The sequence below is a fragment of the Lepeophtheirus salmonis genome, chromosome Z (assembly GCF_016086655.4).
Source record: "Lepeophtheirus salmonis chromosome Z, UVic_Lsal_1.4, whole genome shotgun sequence".
Classification (NCBI taxonomy): Eukaryota; Metazoa; Arthropoda; class Copepoda; order Siphonostomatoida; family Caligidae; genus Lepeophtheirus; species Lepeophtheirus salmonis.
Genome location: NC_092584.1, coordinates 2,961,186 through 2,980,121, shown reverse-complemented (window position 1 = coordinate 2,980,121; position 18,936 = coordinate 2,961,186). Strand labels below are relative to the sequence as shown.

Genomic DNA, 18,936 nt, shown 5'->3' with positions numbered 1-18,936 from the left:
GGTGATAAAATAATGGAAATCGTCGGGTTGGGTGGGTATGTGAGCACTTTTTCCATTGATCAGGAACTAAAGATTAGCTGGAAAACCGTTTGGAACCATTTGTATAAGGCTTGTCCTAACTATGTTAATTTTATTGTCAAAATAAAGCGAAAAAGACACTCTGAACATTTGATGTACTTCACCTATAATATGATCTCCGTGCATGATAAAAAAACACAACCAAAAATGAGCATCCTCACCCACACAATTCATAGAACTTTTAGAAGAAGAACAGCTATGCCATCAAGGAACAGGCTACACCAAAGCTAGACCATAGAGGAGGGCTCTGGAAATGCCTATCCTTAATGCGGATACCCTCAAGGACGACTTCATAAGGGACCCAATCAAGTATCTGCACCCATGCAAGAATCCCAACGTAAGTCACACTGCCGTCTTCAAAATTGTCTAAAAGGTGCGTGGAAAGTCCCTGGTAAGGTTAGAGAGCTAACATGAAGATTATCCATCTTCAAGGTTTCCTGGGACTCCTGAACAAAATGAAGACTGTGTCACCAGGCTGAGTCATCCCCTTCTTAAACGAAAAGACGTCTATAATCGACATAATGAGCGTTATGTCAGCCTCAGGGAAATCAATGACGACCTTCGAAAAATCCACAATAATCAATAGCTCTCGGCATTGTTGCTCAACAGTATTGTGGCACCCCTGACATGGTTCCCGGATGATTACAGGCTCACAGCAGACGTTTTCAATGCCACCTTGCTCCCTTAGGCCGAGGAGAATTTCTTCGATGGCAATGTTGTATTTCAGCAAGATGGGGCCCCGGCTCAAGCTACAAAAATTACTCAGAAATTCTGAGTTAACAACATCGTTTTCTGGGACAAGAAAATGTAGCCCCCGTACAGTCCGGATGTTAATACTCTCGACTATTCCTTGTTGTAGAACCTCGGGAGGAGGGCCTGTAGTATCCGTCACCCGAACGTTGAAGACGGGAAGACCGAACCGAACTTCATTTACAATACTTGCAACTCTTTTTGCCACCATCTGTGAGGCCAATGGCGGTCTAATAGATAAATCAATTTGACATTGTCAAACATACCAAGGGATAGTATTATTTTCATCTTTGCTTATTACTCTGCAATAAATCCTTAGTATTAATAATCTCACGTACATTTTGCTTAGATGTTCCCTTCTTACAGAATAATGGAAAATAAACCTTTTGGAAAATAAAATAACCTTTCTCTGGTATCAACTAAAATAAGTCTTGCACAGGTCCATGGTCATATTTTGTAGAACTACATCGATAGATATAACAAGTTTAGATTAAATATAAAGGGTCTTGCAAGTAAATCCGAGCCATCTTTAACTGTATCCTGATCAATAAGGGAAGCAAGTAGAGGTTTGAAATTTTATTTACAAGTTCTAATAATACAACCACCACCATTGCCAATCATTAATCATTCGCTTGATCGAGGTCTAAAGGATTTGCAGGCATTGATCACGTCCACGGGGGGCACGCGGACGTGATCAAGGTCTCCAAATGAAGGACTTCCACAAAATTGTGTTAATTAGGTAAAGAGTTAGAGAGGAACTCGCCTAACAGAAATAATCCATGGGATTAATATCGGAGGAGTTAGTAGACTAAATCTGGGGATCCTAAAATGCAACCTCCTCTTCTTTGAACAAGTTTTGAGTCTTGCCGGCCTTGGGAGAGGGCGCCACGTCTTGTTGAAAGAGGAACTCATTTTGGACACAACATATCATTTGGTCAGAGAGGAGTTCACAGTCACTTGTCGGCACTCACCCACTCTTTTGGATCAAAGAAGATAGGGGGCATGAACTACCGTTGCTCCCAATAGTGTAGAAACTTTGTTTTATAGACTTGCGGACATTATTTACCTTTATGGTCAATCATCTGTCGTTCTGGGATCTGTTAGAAGTTCATTGTGTGTTATCTGGATAAAAAAATGATTCGGTTACTATGGGTCTTTAAATTGTTCAGCAATTTTCTTCCCTGGGATTCTGAGTGGCCTTCATTTTGTCTGTAAGGATATGTCTTTGGCAGAGGCTAAAAGGCTTCAGCCTCAAGTCCCTCATGACCCTGGAGACTGCTACACGGCTTACTAGGGTCTTTTGGGGCATAAAGATAATTCCAGTACAAGGAGATGCCTTCAGAGTCTGTTTCAAGCCTACGAGGAATGAGGGAGTGCGTTTTTATCACCCCAGTACTGCGATTTTTGGATATCTGACCCTCTTCTTCATGTAAACTGGGCTGTGTCCCGTGCAAGCCAATTCCATGATGGTGTTATAACTCGTATCATTGACTAATAAAAAGATTTACTAACGTTTTCCAAAGAAATATATAGGATTATATTATTTTTTTCTTATTGTTATAATTTATAGGTATGATATTATATCAGAATAAAGTTTCATACAAGTTCTTATATCGTATTCCTGTGTATAAAGGTTTAATTTCTTTTAAAGAAACAGTAGATATGTAATAATAATAATAATTAATATGTAATATGATATAACGAGAGAACAAAAAAAATGTCCTCGTACAAGGGTGGCAAAGGGCTCAAGAAAAAAAAATCTCACAATTGTTTTAATTATATTATATAAATGTTAAAATTTTGTTCATTTTTACTTAAAATATGTGGGAATTTTTTTTTTTTTTTTTTTTTTGTAAACAAAGAATAATAAAATTAAGATTTTGTCAAATAAAAGATATAATAAAAAGAGAGTATTTGAAACGGTTGTAGACGAGATATAAGTATTTATATATAATAATATGTTCTGTTCTTTGAAAAAAAAGGACTCCTGGGTCTTCCCCCTTTTAGACGAGTGATATTTTTCGGTCCCTCTCTGTTGTTGGTTTTAAATGCTTTCCATGCATCAAAGATAATGGATCTGTAAAGACAATAAAACAACATCAATGGATTTTACATAACATTATGGATTGCCGTAGCAAAGCTATAAACAAAGTGGGGAATCGCGTGATCAATATGTGGCAAAATACATTTCGCTTCAAGACTAGATTACTTTCGGGTTTTGGGGGCGTTGACTCTATATATGACTCTATCAAGTGGTTAATCGTGTTGAGTTTCCGTCTGGAAATCGTAGACCAGTCGTGTACCGTTATATTTTTCGTTGGACTGATTTAGTTAGGTCCAACAAAAAAGCTCAGTATGGACCGGGTTCATATAAAAATTGGGACTAGAAAGGTTCAAAAGAAAAAAATCGGTCTAGTTCGGTCACCAAAAAAATTGGTCTAGACCGATTTTAACATGACTTTATATGTTTTTTCAAGTACAATGACGTCATACGAAATTTAGTCAGAGATAGCTTGGAATAATTTTGATCTCGTCATCTCTTACCTCTATTCAGTAATTGTTATAGAACTAACTGTTTACTTTTGAGACTTTTTTTGGAAAAAAATGAATGACTGTTCATCTAGAAAAAAATGGCATCTCATCTAATATATGAGACTGAAAAAAATTGGTCCATAAATTGAGACCAAAAAAAAATAAATCGGTCCTCAAAGTGAGACCGAAAAAAAATCGGTCCCGGGTCTGAGACTACGGTATGGACCAAAAATCGGTCCGAAGACCGAACCGAAAAAAAAAATTCGGTGCTGGACCGAGCCTCAACACTAGTGGTTACCACAATTAGTTTTACTCCCAAAAAATAAACAGAAAAAAACCTCAAATTCAGCTAGTAGTCTGGTAATTCTTCCCAACTAAAAATAATTTAACAGACCAACGTTCAGAACGCTGATTTGGGGAAAAGAAGCAAAAACCTTTAGAGTGGACAACAAAATATATTGTATATTTTTGTGCTACAAAGGTTACGCCCTGAAAACATTGAAGACTGGTGATAAAGTTCAAACCTATAATATAAAAACAATAAAAGAGGTAAACTGATATACGGAAAAATTGCCAGTTGCAGAACAAAACCCCTTTGACTCCCCTAGTTAGGGTGGCTTATTATTCAACTTTTTGGGAATTTTGATTACGGCTGGTTCGAAAAAATTGTCATATGACGTCATCTTTAGGTTGCCGTCATCTCTATTAAAGTTTGAAAGGAGACAAAAGTTATTCATGAATAAAGATTAAAATACAGCATCAACAATTATTTTGCATTGATTAACAATCATAGACAGTATTCTAACCTATAAAAAACATAAATTACGTTTTTTTTTTCTAAAGCTAACAATCTATGGATCAAAAAGAGACAATAATTAATGATAATCTGGATATTTTTATTTTGAAAAGGAATAAAATGGATGCGCGCTATACGCGGATCATAATATTTCTTAGAACTTTTTTCTCTTTTTTGGTCCCATAAGACAATTTTAGAAAAAATACTTTTGATTACTTTTTATAGCTTACAAAAATGTCTATCAAAGTTATTTTATAGCAAATAACTAAAAATGTGTCGTTAGTATCTATATTTTAATTCACGAAGTAAAGAGTTTTTACCTTTTATCATTATTTGATCGACATGTGAAATCTCTTAGTACATTACAATTTTGCATAAGTAATTTTTATACCATATGCCAACTTTTTCGAGCATGGCGTAATCGAAATTCGAAAAAAAGTTGAAAATTAAAACACTCTATCCTCCAATTTTGGCTTTTCTTTCTCTATGGATTGTAGAAAAAAAAGTCATTGATGACCATCTGTTGACAGATGGTCATCAAAATTTCCGTCATTTTCGACCTGCAGTTGTTATATAACAGTCGTTTGAATGAGATGTTGTGAATAACGGTCAAGAGATGCAAGATGAATGTGACTTGGATTTATTTACAAGTGAGGCCATCTTCCCGTTGAGGGTGGAACCTTTTGAGAACACCCTCGAGTTACCTTTCTAATTTAAATATGTAATTTTCAGTCCAGAGTCTGAATTTAGGTCAAGATCGTGATCGCTAATATTTGACACCCCAAGTATATATATATATATTAATGTATATAAAAGGCTAATATTTGACACCCCAAGTATATATATATTAATGTATATAAAAGGCCTACGTATAAAGTAATGCACTCATTTACCCTCTTCGGGACTCTTGAAGACAAATTTTGAAGGACGGTTCATCATGGGACTTGTAATACTGCCGGACATCACACTCCCTGAAAGATTATAATTGGAACATTAAATAAGCAAGGATTATATTAATGATCATCTTACCGGATGAATTCGTATTCATGGAATCAACGCCAGAGTCGTGACTGTATTCGCTAGGATAATCTCGAACATTTCCCTTAAGGTACAAATCTGTACAAAGAGATTGGAGCTGTGCCTTGTCATCACCTATAACGCGGAGAAAATGAAATATTAATATGTGAATGAATTCAGATCATGTCAAATCCACTCCATAGATTTCTACCGAGTGGTCCATTCAAATTTGAACACTTTGAATTTTAAACTTCAACAAGATAAAGCTAATTAATTAATAATACATATAATTCCAACATAATTTATACTTTAAATGGATGTGTGTCTGAGTTCTCTTAAATTATATTAATGTAGCCACCCTCAGCTTCAATGATGGCTTCCAGGTGGCTGGAAGGATCTCAATATTTGGAAAACGGGCACTACAGGCCATCACCTCAACATAAACCCAAAAGGTGTTGTCGAGGGTGTGTCTGTCTGGGCTGTAGGGGCTAAAAGTGTCAAAAAAGAACACAAAAGACTAATTCAAAAGAGTCTTACAACGGAGGAGATGGGGGTTCTTTCATTGTTGCTGTTGAAAGTGGCCCCTCCCTCCCCACAAGGCACTAGGAAATATTGCATTGATCCTCATGGACTTGAGGGGATTGGCCTTGGCTGTTTTCTTTAACGCCTCCAGGCATTGAGCCATTCTTCCTTTCCAACGTTTCGTACTTGCTGATGGTGTAGACGGTGGTCTTGGAGACACTCTAATGGAAATTCGTCAATCACTTTCATCTATCATTTCTTCGACTTGCATCTAAGCTAGAGAGCCCAGGTGTGTTTTGTTTTATAACTAATTGTTTATGTTTTAATATATCGAAATGTGAAATAATTTAATCACTCAAGCCTAATTCATTATTCAAAATGTAAGTGTAAATATTTCAATGGACCACACTATTTCTTTTTTAGCTTTATTCTACTATTGTTTAAATTTTACAAGGCCACTTGGCCGATAACTGCTTTGACAGACCCATTGTCCAATTACAACTTTGTCGAATGGGCACTACCAAATGACCTATTTGCACATAGTAAATACGTTTGATGATGAGTGATTGGAGTGTCCGCAGGAACAGCCTGGAAGGGATGGACCCCCGCCCCACCCAAACTAAGGAATGTTTGCTTTTCACTATAATTTTTTTTCGTAAATTGGGTCAATTAATTATGCAGACGAGCAAAAAATGTAGTATTTGAACTTTTTTATTTTCTTTTCTTTTTTTTAATAGCTATGAATTTTTAGAACTGTTTTACAAAAAAATTAATTTTTTGTAAATAACTTTTAATTTTTGAAATTTTTTTCAAAAAATTTAATATTTGAACTTTTTTTTTTCTTTTTTTTTTTAATACCTATGAATTTGTATAACTATTTTACAAAAAAAATTAATTTTTTGTAAATAACTCTGAATTTTTGAAATTTTTTTCAAAAAATTAAATATTTGAAATTTTTTTTCGAAAAATTTAATATTTGAAATTTTTTCCCAAAACGATTAAGAGGTTCTATGTATTTTGGAATTTTGTTTCTACAAAATTAAATTTTTCAAATTTTATTGTAATAGCAATAAAGTTTTGAATTTTTTTTCCAAAATATTTAATTTTTGAAATTTGTTTCAAACAAATATTTTTTTTTGTGAATAACTATGGATTTTGGAATGTAAAAAAAAAAACATTCTAAAAACCAAGACCCCTCGAAATATAATCCTTCGGACGCCCTTGTTCATGATTCAATACTATATAACTATGATTCCCATCCATATTAATCCAATTATTGTATGATAAAATGTCAAATTATGCGTCACAAATTGAAATGACTGGGAGTTCATTAATTTATAATCCTCTATGGCTCTATAATTATCCAGATACGTTTGTCATTGGACGAGAAACTTACACTACACAAAGAGTATAATTCCCTTAGATAAGAAATACGAACAATATGAACACAACAAATTCAAATAGTGGTGTAAATCGTGTGTATTTTTTAGCTTGCGTGTTTTTTTTTTTTTTTTTTGGAATTGGTAACTTGAACAAAAAAGTTATTTTTTCCTCAGCTGTTGTCATGATTATTTCACTCCTAAGATGTGATCTTCTATTATTACTTCATTCGTTTATATTCTAGATCTGAACATTCGTGTGTGGTTTTAAAATACAGAAAAGTAACATTGAGGATTTATTGTTCAGTTATAACTTCGAGTCCTTTGTTGCACTCAAAGTATAATTGGGGATCGACATGAATGTAATTTAGGCAAATATCCTTGCTTATATCCTTTTCCCCTTCCTCTTTTGGCACAGCTGATTATAGCTTATCTTTTCCAAAACATTCTTCAAATTGTCAGTGTTACCATATTGACTTAGTTTCTGTTTTTTAACATGCATATTATTGATCCAATTTTCATCACTAAATCCAAACATCCAGATCTGATAACAAGGTACACTGAATGTTTGTGTGTTAGAGAGTAACAACGTAATTTATAATAAACATTGAATCGTTGCAATCCGTAGAAAACAATTAATTAAACATGTTAATCAGAAAAATTGTACTAACGTGAATAGGAATCATAATTAAATAATATTGTAGCATGAATCATCATCAAATATATTTATGATTTCTTTCGGCAAAATATCCGTTCAGAGAAGTCGCAGTAAAGGTGTCATTCGGCTCGGCAGAATTATATCCGGCAATGGGGGTTTCGACAAAAATGTTTTCTGCAAACTTTGAAAATATTTCAAGCATTATTTTTTCCACAAATCGTTTTAGAATACAATTTTTCAAACACTGCAAATATCCCATAGCTGGGGATGGTTGCAACCGTTCAAAAATCGAGTTTTAGTAAGAAAGAAAATTAGATTGAATAATTTTTTTTGAGAAATAAACAACTGAACCTTTTAAGGTCTACAAATATTAACATTCAATATATTCCAGCAGATACAAATTTAATTAGTGTTGTCTCAGTTCTAATTTATTTGGTCCGGTTCTGTCTTGGGACCGGTCCTAAAGACTGTCGGTCCTTGGGACTCTCATGAATGGAACTGTAAAAAAAAAAAAAAAGAAGAACTACTGTTTAGTCATGTCTTCAAGTACCGAAATTTAAAAGTTTTAGGACTAATATGCAGGCTGAACTGTACAGGACCCAGGATAAATGGGACCCCAATCTTTAGTTCTAAATTAGGACTGACACAACGCTAGCTATAATAAGATTTATATAATTGATCACTGATCACTTATTACAGATTGGATAAATTCACTCTCGAAACACTCTTTAGAGCCATTTTTCCGTCTGTTTAACCCTTCAATGCAATGGATGACATTTTTCAGCATAACGTAGTGGATAAAGTCATTAAAGTTTAAAAATAAAACTACAAAATTTGTAGATTGAAGGGTTAAATATGCAAAATTAATAAAGAAAACTAAACGATACAAGGACAAGTGTATAACCAAGTTGAAGCCGTCTCATTTTGCCTTTGTGTAATATCTCAAATTTCTTCTCACTGAATGAGTTTTGAATTTTGAATAAAAATATATCAACTGATAGCAAATAATAAATAATTCATATACAATGCCTTACTGGAAAGCCAATGAAAAACTAACTGCATTATTACAAAAATAATTGCTCTAAAAAAGTTGATTTTATCCATTCAGACATTTTTTATTCAATTTCTCCAAATAAAGTTGACAAAAGAAGTTTCACTTTTTGGTGCCAATCCTCTACATTTTTCTTATATAATTTATACAGTTACCTCTAGGTTTTTGTACTTTGAGAAAGAGTGTTGCTTCTGTTCTCGGTCTATCCTACTTGTGTTCACCGCCCACTCATCACGAGATTTTTAAGAAAATCTAGTAACCCGTTATTTAAACATACATTTCCACTTTTTATGCATCGTGGTTATTTTTTATGGAAATTATCCTAAGGACATAATATATACCATATATTTGAAGGACTCTTTTTATAATTTGATTTGCCTGCAAATCCATTTATTCAAAAGGTAGTTTTGTAAAAATACTTAATAGTCAACTTCTAAGATTATTGCTCCAAGAAACACGTTTAATAAAAAAATAATTAAAATAACTCTTTAACCCAGGCTCTGCGATACAAAGTTCCCCTAACATATTTAAAAATGGCTGGATTTCTTTATTTAAAAAAAAAAATCAATTCAATTTCTAATTCATTTAAAATATACATATATATTTAATTAAAAGATCCTTTTTCGATTATCCTACAAATAACTACTTGAAAATTTACAATACAATTCGATTTCTTCATTGCAAATACATAATTAAAAGAAATAATTGTTTATATTTTAAACCTTCAATAACTATATATATATTTTTTTTTTGGTGCTTGAAAATAATTATATCAGTTCAAAGACGTTTCATAAAAGTAATATACAGACGAAAAAAAAAAGATTTTTGATATTTTTTCCCCTTCTAATGACTAAATACCCATTTAACATGTTGTAGGATGCAAAATTATACTAAAATCTACTCACAGCTACCAACAGAGTTGTTGGGTTGTAAAAAAAGTTGCAATTTGACACATATTACATAAATCTTTATATATATAGAAAAAAGATTTTGGATCTGTCTCTGTGTATCTTATTGATGACCGCATCATTAGACCTAGGAGGCTAAAATTTTGCGTGGGTGCTTTTTTAACCTGGTTAGGCTAAGACAAGGTGCCGTTTTTTCGGGGGAGGGGGGAGATTTTATAAAGGGAGCTTATTCTATACCAATAACACAAAAGATGTTTTTTGGAGCTAAAGAAGACTAGATAGGCGGTCGAGTTATAGATTAAAAAGTGACTAGCATCTTATAAAATAAAGTATACGAATAACTACGTTCTCTAAATATATTCAAAATCAAAAAATTTATGGGGAAAAAAAGATATCGATGAAAATTGGAATTTCATTTTGTTCAGGAACCAAAAAATGAACTTCCAATGAAATATTGGATTTGTAAATAAAATAAAGTTTAATGAAATTTGTCTCAAGATTTTGGTATTCATATTATAATTATTAGTAGGTATATGTAGCAGTAAATTATTTCAATCCCTGTCAATGTAATTTCCCGCTCCCTCCTTGGGCCAAGAAACGCTGGGTACCCCTTTGCTAGTATTATATAAAAATTGGTTTTTTGGTGGTATGTTGCATATGTGTAACAAAAAGTATTTGATGTTTTAAGACAGTGTCCTCAACTTTTTTCGAACTGCAGACCGATCAAAGCTTGACAATATTACGGTGTAACAGGGGGTCGAAATAATAACAATCTTTATGGAGCATTGCTTCAACAATATAACGCTATTATAACATCCCAAAACTGAGCGGCACGCTACATCAATAGCAGCAGCTCTAAGCTTCTTTCTTTGTGAGTAGAGGGTACCATCCGGGGACACCTACAGGGAGCGGGGATAAGATTGTCGCCTACTTTAAGCCTTGATAACTTGAAGACGACATTATCAAATAAAAAACCGTTTACCAAATAGGAAAGCTATTCTCGTCAGCTGACGATACGTAGTTCAGTTAGCATCATGTCGTCATCATATGAAGAGATAAAGAGATATAAGTAGAACGAGGAGCTTTCGAGGTCCGCCGTAGTCATGGCATTGGTTAATAATGGAGGATAAATCTCCAATTCAACGATTGCTTCAACCTTAGGAGTTCAGCGTATCCGTAAGAAGCTAGAGGGTACCTGGGATGTTGCTGCCACCATAAAGAGGGCGCTCAAGGAGGAGGGCGCCGACTTTGTCGACAAGGTGAAGAAGATGGTTGAAGATGACCCTACCAGGTCCATGAAGGCCGGAGACAGGACCTGGGTGTAGCAGCAGGACTCAGCACCCTACCATGTGTCCAAAATCTCCATGCAGTGGTTAACCGAGAACTTTTATGATGTCATAACCAAGGATTTGGGGCCTCCTAACTCTCCCAACCTTAATCCTTTGGGATTTGTCTGGGGCTATGTCGAGAGACATAGCCCCAGACATCTCCATAGCACCAAGGCCAGCCTGATGGACCCCATCAAAGAGGTATTCGGCAACATGGACAATGGGATGGTCAGAAGAGCCTGCGGCCGGTTCAGAGGCTGTTATTGATGCCAACCGTGATTATATCGAATGAATGGCTACGCTATACCTATATGGTCGTCATAGTTTTGATTTTCAATAAAAAAGTTAAAAAATGTATATTTTGTGTTGTTTTTTGTAGAAAAATATTTTGGCGACAATTTGGGTTAAACTTTGGGACGTAAATGAGGAGAATACGGCCATTTCTAAATAAAAGGCCGCTCAACATAGACTGGGGCTATAATAAACTAGGACTTTCAACTTAATCAAAAGTTAGCAGGCGAAGAAGAAAATATTTAGTATGAATGCAAATAACAAAAGAGCACGGAGAAAATGTAGTTGGGATTTTAGATTATTGCCCTTGAAATCCAATGAGTCAATTAAAAAATATCCACCCAAAAGTAATTAACAAATATCTCACAAAATTAATTACCTTTTGTAATATGCATTTATACTTAATATACTCTTTTTCTCCTACCAACAGTAAATTATCCTCCCAGACTAAGATAATAACTTAAATAGAAATCACTAATTAATGTTTGTACAGCCCGCTACTGACTGTTCCACGATCCTTTGGTTAGAGACCATTGTTTTAAGGGAATAATAATTTGTTAAGTAAAAAGTTCTGAGCATTCTTCAGTATCACTAGGACCGGATGAAAAGTTATTCCACTGCCCAAGAAATGAAGATCAGACCAGAAAACAGTCTTGAATTATTTACATAAGGCTGATATGTTAATTTTATTGTCAAAATAAAGCGAAAAGACGCTCAGAACTTTTTACCCCATTTATTATTTGAATTCCTTATATATTTGTCCATTTAGGATTGTTTCACATATCACATATCAACTTAAAGAGTTGAAAACTCGCGACAGACTAACATGAAATTGGATTAAATTTTTTACCTTCAGAGCTTCTGAAACTTGATCTTGGAACGTCTATGTATCCATAATGCTTGAGATTATTGGTACTTATATTCCCTTGTGCTGGAGATATTTGATTCATGCAACCTTTGAGCTTCATGCGAAGGTGATTTGGAAGTGCGTTGGAGTCAAAAGGAAAGGATTCGTTTTCCACATAGTAACCGTATTGAGGTCGACCTGTGCAATGACCTAATGGTTAAATTTGAAAGACCATGTTGGACTAATATGTGGGGAGTCGCTTACCTATTCTATGTCGAGCCATAATGTATTGTTCCATAGAAGAAGAATCCGTGAATTGCTTCTTGGACCAAAATTCTTTAGAGCTCTTCATCATTCCCTTGCGTTCTTTACAAGTCGAAACACACTCCTTTAAAAAATGATTTCTTAGTTATATAATGACATAGCCTAGGACTGTGAAAATTGTAAAAATCCTCGAGAGCATATGTACATTTAAAAAAAGTATAAGTTGGATATAAACTGCAATATATTAATGTACTTTTAATTATTTCTCTCTAGTTTAAAAATTCAATTGTATTAAAAAGTTTTTGAACAAAGTAGAAGGAGGAGGTCTTCAATATTTGTACAAGATAGTGCTTGTGGCTAAACCTTTTGTGTCCGCTAGGAAGTTGGAATATTTAGTGAGGAAAATCGTGTGTATTTTTAACATGTTAAAATAAAAATCAACGTGGTAATCTTGACAATCTAAAGAATGTTGTGGAGTAGAGAAGCTTAGCTGTCATGACGATAGATCAGCTACAATAAGCTGTGACAAAGGGAGAGAAGGAAATAAACTAGTACATTACTCCATATCGATCTCCAATTTTCAATCAGGTTTTGAATATAATTGAATTTAGTAGAAAATGAAGTTCAATACTCAGGAGTTTTATAATAATGAGAACGACTAAACAATAGAAGATTCTTTTTTTCAAATTACCAATTTAAATAAAAAAAAAAAAAAAAAAAAAGTCAGGCCTTCTAAAAAAATACATAGGATTTATATCCTAATGCATATTACTCCATAACTAACTACACATCCTCTATGAGTCCACCCGTTTAACTTAGTTAACAAGGTAAACTCTGGGAAGGGAAGAAAAAATTGCATATGAGATACGTGAAAATGAGCAAAAATGTTCATCTAGAGTATCATACAAAGTGACATCTTGCGTAGCAAAAAAATATAAATCTACAACAAGTCATGAAAATTCCGTGTACTTCTAAAGTGTTGTATTTTTTTTTGAATTGGTAATCTCTTAAAATTAATTTTCTTTTCCTTCAAAGCAGTTGTTATTATTATTTAATTCCTGAGTAGTGAATATCCTTTTGTAAAAGTAGGATTCAATTATATTCAAAACCTGATTAAACATTTTTGTGTGCACATAAAAGACAGTGTGTATCCCGTAGGATTGGTTGCGAAGTTTTCTGTTGTATGTCCTTGTTGGACTCAGAGTAGAATTGGGGATCGATATCTGAGTAATTCTAGCAAATGTCTTTGTATATATCTTTTTCTCCTTCCTCCCTTGTCACAGCTAATTGTAGCAGATCTAATGAAACGTCATGACCAAGATTGGCTAACCCCCCATACCCCCCCCAACGGAGTAAAGGAAAATGTGATAGGTAAGCCTTCAAGAATCATTATATTAAAAATTTAGAAAGAATTGAAAAAAAAAAATAAACATTCTTTCTCTCCTCCAAAACATTCTTCAAATTGTCAGGGTTAACATGTTGATTTCCGTTTTTTTCTTCCCACTCTACACTGGATTTTCATTATTGATAATGCCCCCTCAATTGAACAGGTACGCGTATCTTTTATTTGATTCAACACTTTAAGGAGCACTATAGTTTTTATAGGGATCTCTGTCAGCAGATATGTCGTTTATCAATGTTGCAACTTTTCTTTTGATTTACACTCCCAAGAATTTAGAATATTTTCACATCCATAGACATAAGACAATATTGTATAAATACATAAAGTTGTAAAAATTTGAGTATTTTCCGTATGAAAAAAAAAATAAAATAGAGATCTCAAATCAACATATAGGGATGTCAATCCAATTATTTATATAGCTCGCTTGTTTTTTTGGAATTGGTAATCTGAGGAATGAATTTTCTTTTTCTTAGCAGTGGTCATTATTATTTAATTCCTGAGTAGTGAACATCCTTTTCTAAATAGATTCAATGTTATTCAAAACCTGACTGAATATTAGTGAAGTTCTCGTAAAAGACCCTTTTTGATTTGTTGCAGAGTTAAAGTCCACATGACCTTGTTCATTTCTTTCTCCCCCTCCTCCCTTGTCACAGCTGGTTGGAGCTGATCTCCTTCAAAACATTCCTCAAATTTTCTGGGTTACCTCATTGATTGTCAGATTATTTTTTTTAACATGCCCAAAATGCACAGGATTTTCATCACTGTCAGCATAGTAATCCTGACAACTTGAAAAATTATTAAGTTGAAGAGGAGCGTAGCAGTCGTGAAGTTGTATTAGATCAGCTGAATGCAGTCGTGAGAGGATGGAAATAAACACAAATCCTACTCCATATCTATCAAGGAATTACGTCAATATTGAGTCAATTCTATCAAGAGTTCAATGGAAATTTACCCTTATAACTTCCTGAAAAATCATCAATGTTCAGGGGCATCCGCAGGGGGTGGGATGGAGGAGCTGTAGCCCCAAATCAAGGAATGTTTGCTTTTTAATTCAAATCTTTTTTTTGGGCAGGAGGAAAAAATTTAACATTTGAAATTTTATTCTATAAATTTTTTTGTGAATAGCTATGGATTTTTGAATTTATTTCCAAAAAAGTAATTTTTTGTGCATACCTTTACATTTAACCAATGGATCTTTGAAGAAAATTATAAAAATTTAATTTTTGGATTTCTTTAAAAAATAATCCAAAACCAAGCACCCCCCAAACCCCTCCCAGGGGAAAAAATATAATCCCTCTGACTCACCTTGTGTTACTCTCAGTCTTTCAAAATCACTCACTTGTACATGGATGTTCTCTCCTCAAGAATAATGATAACATCATAAAAAAAAAAAAAACAAACACTGCCTAGGTTGTCAACTGCAAAAAACTGGCAAGTTCAAAAATGCTTAGGATTTTCAACTTTAATACAAATGGTCACAAAATAACAAATATTATGTAAAATTTCACATATTGTGCAATTATGTAGTGTCACCTGACGCAACGTAAAATTCAAATATGAGGTTTGTCGATATATGAACACTCCTTTATACAAATGAGCAAATTACCTTAAGAATATTGAACCAGTCTCGTATCCCATCAGGTTTTCTCAAAAGTACTTTCCCGTCCTTACCCATCGAAAGTGAGATCGTCAAATAACCTCTTTTATCGATTATTTCCACTTCTTCCACCTATTGAACAAAAATAAGAAAATATAAAATATGTAAGAAAAACAAAGTTAATTAATAATCAAACAGATACCGGATCGTCCATTGAAATATAAACAGTTACGAAATCAATAATCATTAATTAAGTTTAAGTGATTTAAATTAATTCATATTTCGATATATTAAAGCATCAACAATTAGTTACACTACACAACAACAGTTAGTTCTACAAGTCGTGAAAAGGACACATGAACATGATCAACAAATTTGCATTCGCATACTTCTTGAAACTGGGCGTCTTTAGGACCATTGTTATCGCCGATAGCAAATCCGCAACGTGGGAGATGAAGAAGAGCTCTATCAAAAAGTACAAAGTAGACGCAGAGGAGTTATAGAAAACAACTCAGGGCAATCATCTCAAGTCCATTAGGATCCATGCAAGAGATCTGTGTGTTTGACACTAGACTCTCTAGAGAGCTATCAAAAAAGGGAGTGGAAAGTTCCTTGTGGGGATGGAGAGACCACTTTCAGCACCAACAATGAAAGAAACCCATCTCCTCCCTGGCAATACTGTTTGGAGTTCTTTTTTGGACACTTTTGATCCCCTAAAGACCTAATGTCAACCCCCTTGACATGCACCCAAAAGTGTTAATCGAGGGGAAGCCCGGTAGTGGCTGTTATTCAAATTCCGAAGCCCTTAAAGCCACTATCAGCCAGCACTGAGACACCATGTCAGAAAACTACATCTACACCAAGTGAAAGGCCTTCCACCACCCCCTAGAATCCATCATTGCCGCTAAGGAAGGCTACATTAATGATTCAGAGAGCTGAGCCACAAATCTATTTATAGTATTAATTTTGTTGAAATAATCAATTATATGTTGTTGAAGTTTAAAATTGAAAGTGTTCATATTTTAATGGACCACTCGGTAGACAAATATATATTTATAAAAAATGATTATTAGTTGAACAGCACAAATGATATCAAGGCTCATTTTAGAGGAAACTCGCGTCCTGGCCTGCATTTTTATTAACCAAACAAATTGGACTTCCCTTTTGACAAAATTGTTTTTTGTATAGTATAAATTAAAACAATTAACTTGCACTGTTTAGATATTAGGAATAATTATATTATTACAATAGGAATTGTCTTTGAAGTCAATATACATTAAGTATAAAATATATTATGTACTTAAAGGGGGAATTTGTTTTTCTTCTTCTTTACCTATAGCAACTTCGATCTACATATGTACATGGAGAGACAAGACAAGGATTACTTTATCATTCTTATTTACGTTTCTAAAGACGGACTAATGACAAAACAAATAACAATTGTGTATGTAAGAAAAACATACACCGGATTTTAATGCTTTTTGAAGGACAAATCCTTTATGTAATCCCAGAGGCAAATAAAGCATTTATACACATATAAGGCAATTAAATATTACATATATGGTGCGTTAACATATAAATAAGCTGAATCCAAAATCAAGACGAGAACTTATTTATTTTGTGAACTTCATATATGTTTTTAATTTAATGTGCTATGCTTCAATCTTACATCTGCTCCCGAGTTTTTAGCAAACTAATGATACAGGTTATTAATTTTATAATATCGGAACTTCCTATATGTTTCAGGATTTATCTAAATAATTAGTTATGACAGGCTTCTGCTCCCAATCTCCAATGGTTTCTTCCCAGTGTCCTTGAGGCTATTGATATTTGAACGACGGTTGGTGCAGGCCTTGGACTCAACATGTATTCAAAAAGTGAAGTCAAATGGGTTTGCATCTGATGAGTAGGGGACCACATTTTCTTTGGGTAGAAAGGCAAGTTATCCTCCAATCCCTTCTGGGCCTTTTTGGACGTGTGTGCAAGAGCACCATCCTGCTGTAACAACACGCTCATGTCTGGGTAGTTGGGCAGGACACATGATAACACTGCAATCTCCTTTGGTTTCTTCCCAGTGTTCAAAAGTCGTTACTGCCATTCAAATGGCATTTTCTCGGCTTCTAAAACACTTAGAAAGATCTAGTTTTTTACTTATTGTTAGCATTTGATCGGAACAATTTGAACAAATTCACAAAAACCCTTGAATTACCTAGCAAAAACGAAGTGTAAAGATTTTTTCGCCGCACCCGGTATACTGAGCATTCGAAAAGCCTTTGACCCCCTATAGGACAACGATTTAAGAGGTTTTCTAAAGTTCCAAAAAAATTCCATATACATAAGCCTAAGCTGGATTTCTTAGCTCAAGAAAAAGCGGTTTAACGTTGTTATATATTAAATATTAATAAAAATGTAAGCAAAAAGGTCAGAGATTACCAAAACCGTCTGTATCAGACCATAGCAACTTGGACATTATAAAGAGGCTAAAAGTTAATTTTCGACAGTGTACGATTGATCAAGAAGTAGTAGAATATGAATAAACAAGAATTTCTGGTCCAAAGACTTCTGAACTCCCCAGTTCCCCTATCTGAATCCTTTTTGGAATTCTTAGTATTGCTTTATCGTTCGATCAGAAAGAGGACAACCGAACAATATAAATTAGTTTTACAACCCATTCTTAAATTCAGTTTTTTGTATCTGATACACAATACATTTTTTATTTATTTACAAAATGCCTAATTTTAAGCAAAATCTATGATTTTGTTAAATGTAGTCTCCTGGCACACTGAGTGGAGGAGGTCTGAGTCGGAGATCTTGAACAATTACGGTAAATATTTGAGAGCGAATACATACAGTTCAATATTTAAGTCAATTATAGGGATAATTTTAGGAATGAGTTAAGATTCCCAAGAATTTTAACTATATTTGATTTTTATCTATGGCCTGTCAAATAAAATGTATCTATTTATCAATTTTTTGCTACATTTAGAGCAATTATCAGTGCTGCCTCCAGGGGTTTGATAGAATTAAAATGTTTCATTAACATTGAGTATAATTATTCGATTAATTTAATCAATTTTGAGAAAAATTGTTCAAGCTTGCTTCTGTATTGACAGCCCACATATGGAATAACAGTTCTAACACAAAAATAATCTTCAGTAAAAATCAAGACACGATATATATATTTATATATATATGCAACTCGATATTTCATAGACATATTTCGGCTAATTAAAGCCTTTATCTTCAAATTTCTGGGATGAATTGTGATACACAAGACTTTCATTTGATGTATGTACTTTAATTTGTCATCACTAATATGCCTCATCAGATAAAATATATTAATTTCAAATTGTGTCCTTAGGAAAATATATATTTTTGCTACTTTAGACGCTATTTGCAACGTGTCCAAAGGATTCATAAAAATAATTTGTTAAATGAATACAAATGTAATCCAGGATGAATTTTGATAGTCTGTTTTTATGTTGAAGGCTACATACATATATTTAAAACAAATCT

At 33.7% G+C, this 18,936-nt stretch overlaps 1 protein-coding gene across 8 annotated transcripts in view; it reads right to left on the bottom strand.

The window, feature by feature from the left end:
* Positions 1 to 2,341: 2,341 nt before the first annotated feature.
* The window catches only part of LOC121130150 (uncharacterized), a 268,188-nt gene continuing 251,593 nt past the window's right edge, over positions 2,342 to 18,936 (bottom strand). For 3 of the 8 annotated variants that reach the window (XM_071893667.1, XM_040725881.2, XM_071893666.1), the window contains 6 exons: positions 15,430 to 15,552; positions 12,422 to 12,545; positions 12,161 to 12,355; positions 5,186 to 5,308; positions 5,050 to 5,127; positions 2,342 to 2,905 (listed from right to left, as the gene is read on the bottom strand). In XM_071893667.1, the coding sequence (XP_071749768.1) occupies positions 2,832 to 2,905; positions 5,050 to 5,127; positions 5,186 to 5,308; positions 12,161 to 12,355; positions 12,422 to 12,545; positions 15,430 to 15,552 (717 nt within the window). In that variant the 3' untranslated portion in view covers positions 2,342 to 2,831. Of the gene's footprint in view, positions 2,906 to 5,025; positions 5,128 to 5,185; positions 5,309 to 12,160; positions 12,368 to 12,421; positions 12,546 to 15,429; positions 15,553 to 18,936 lie in introns of all 8 variants that reach the window. The other 5 variants (XM_040725880.2, XM_071893665.1, XM_040725882.2 and 2 more) reach the window with 4 other exon arrangements.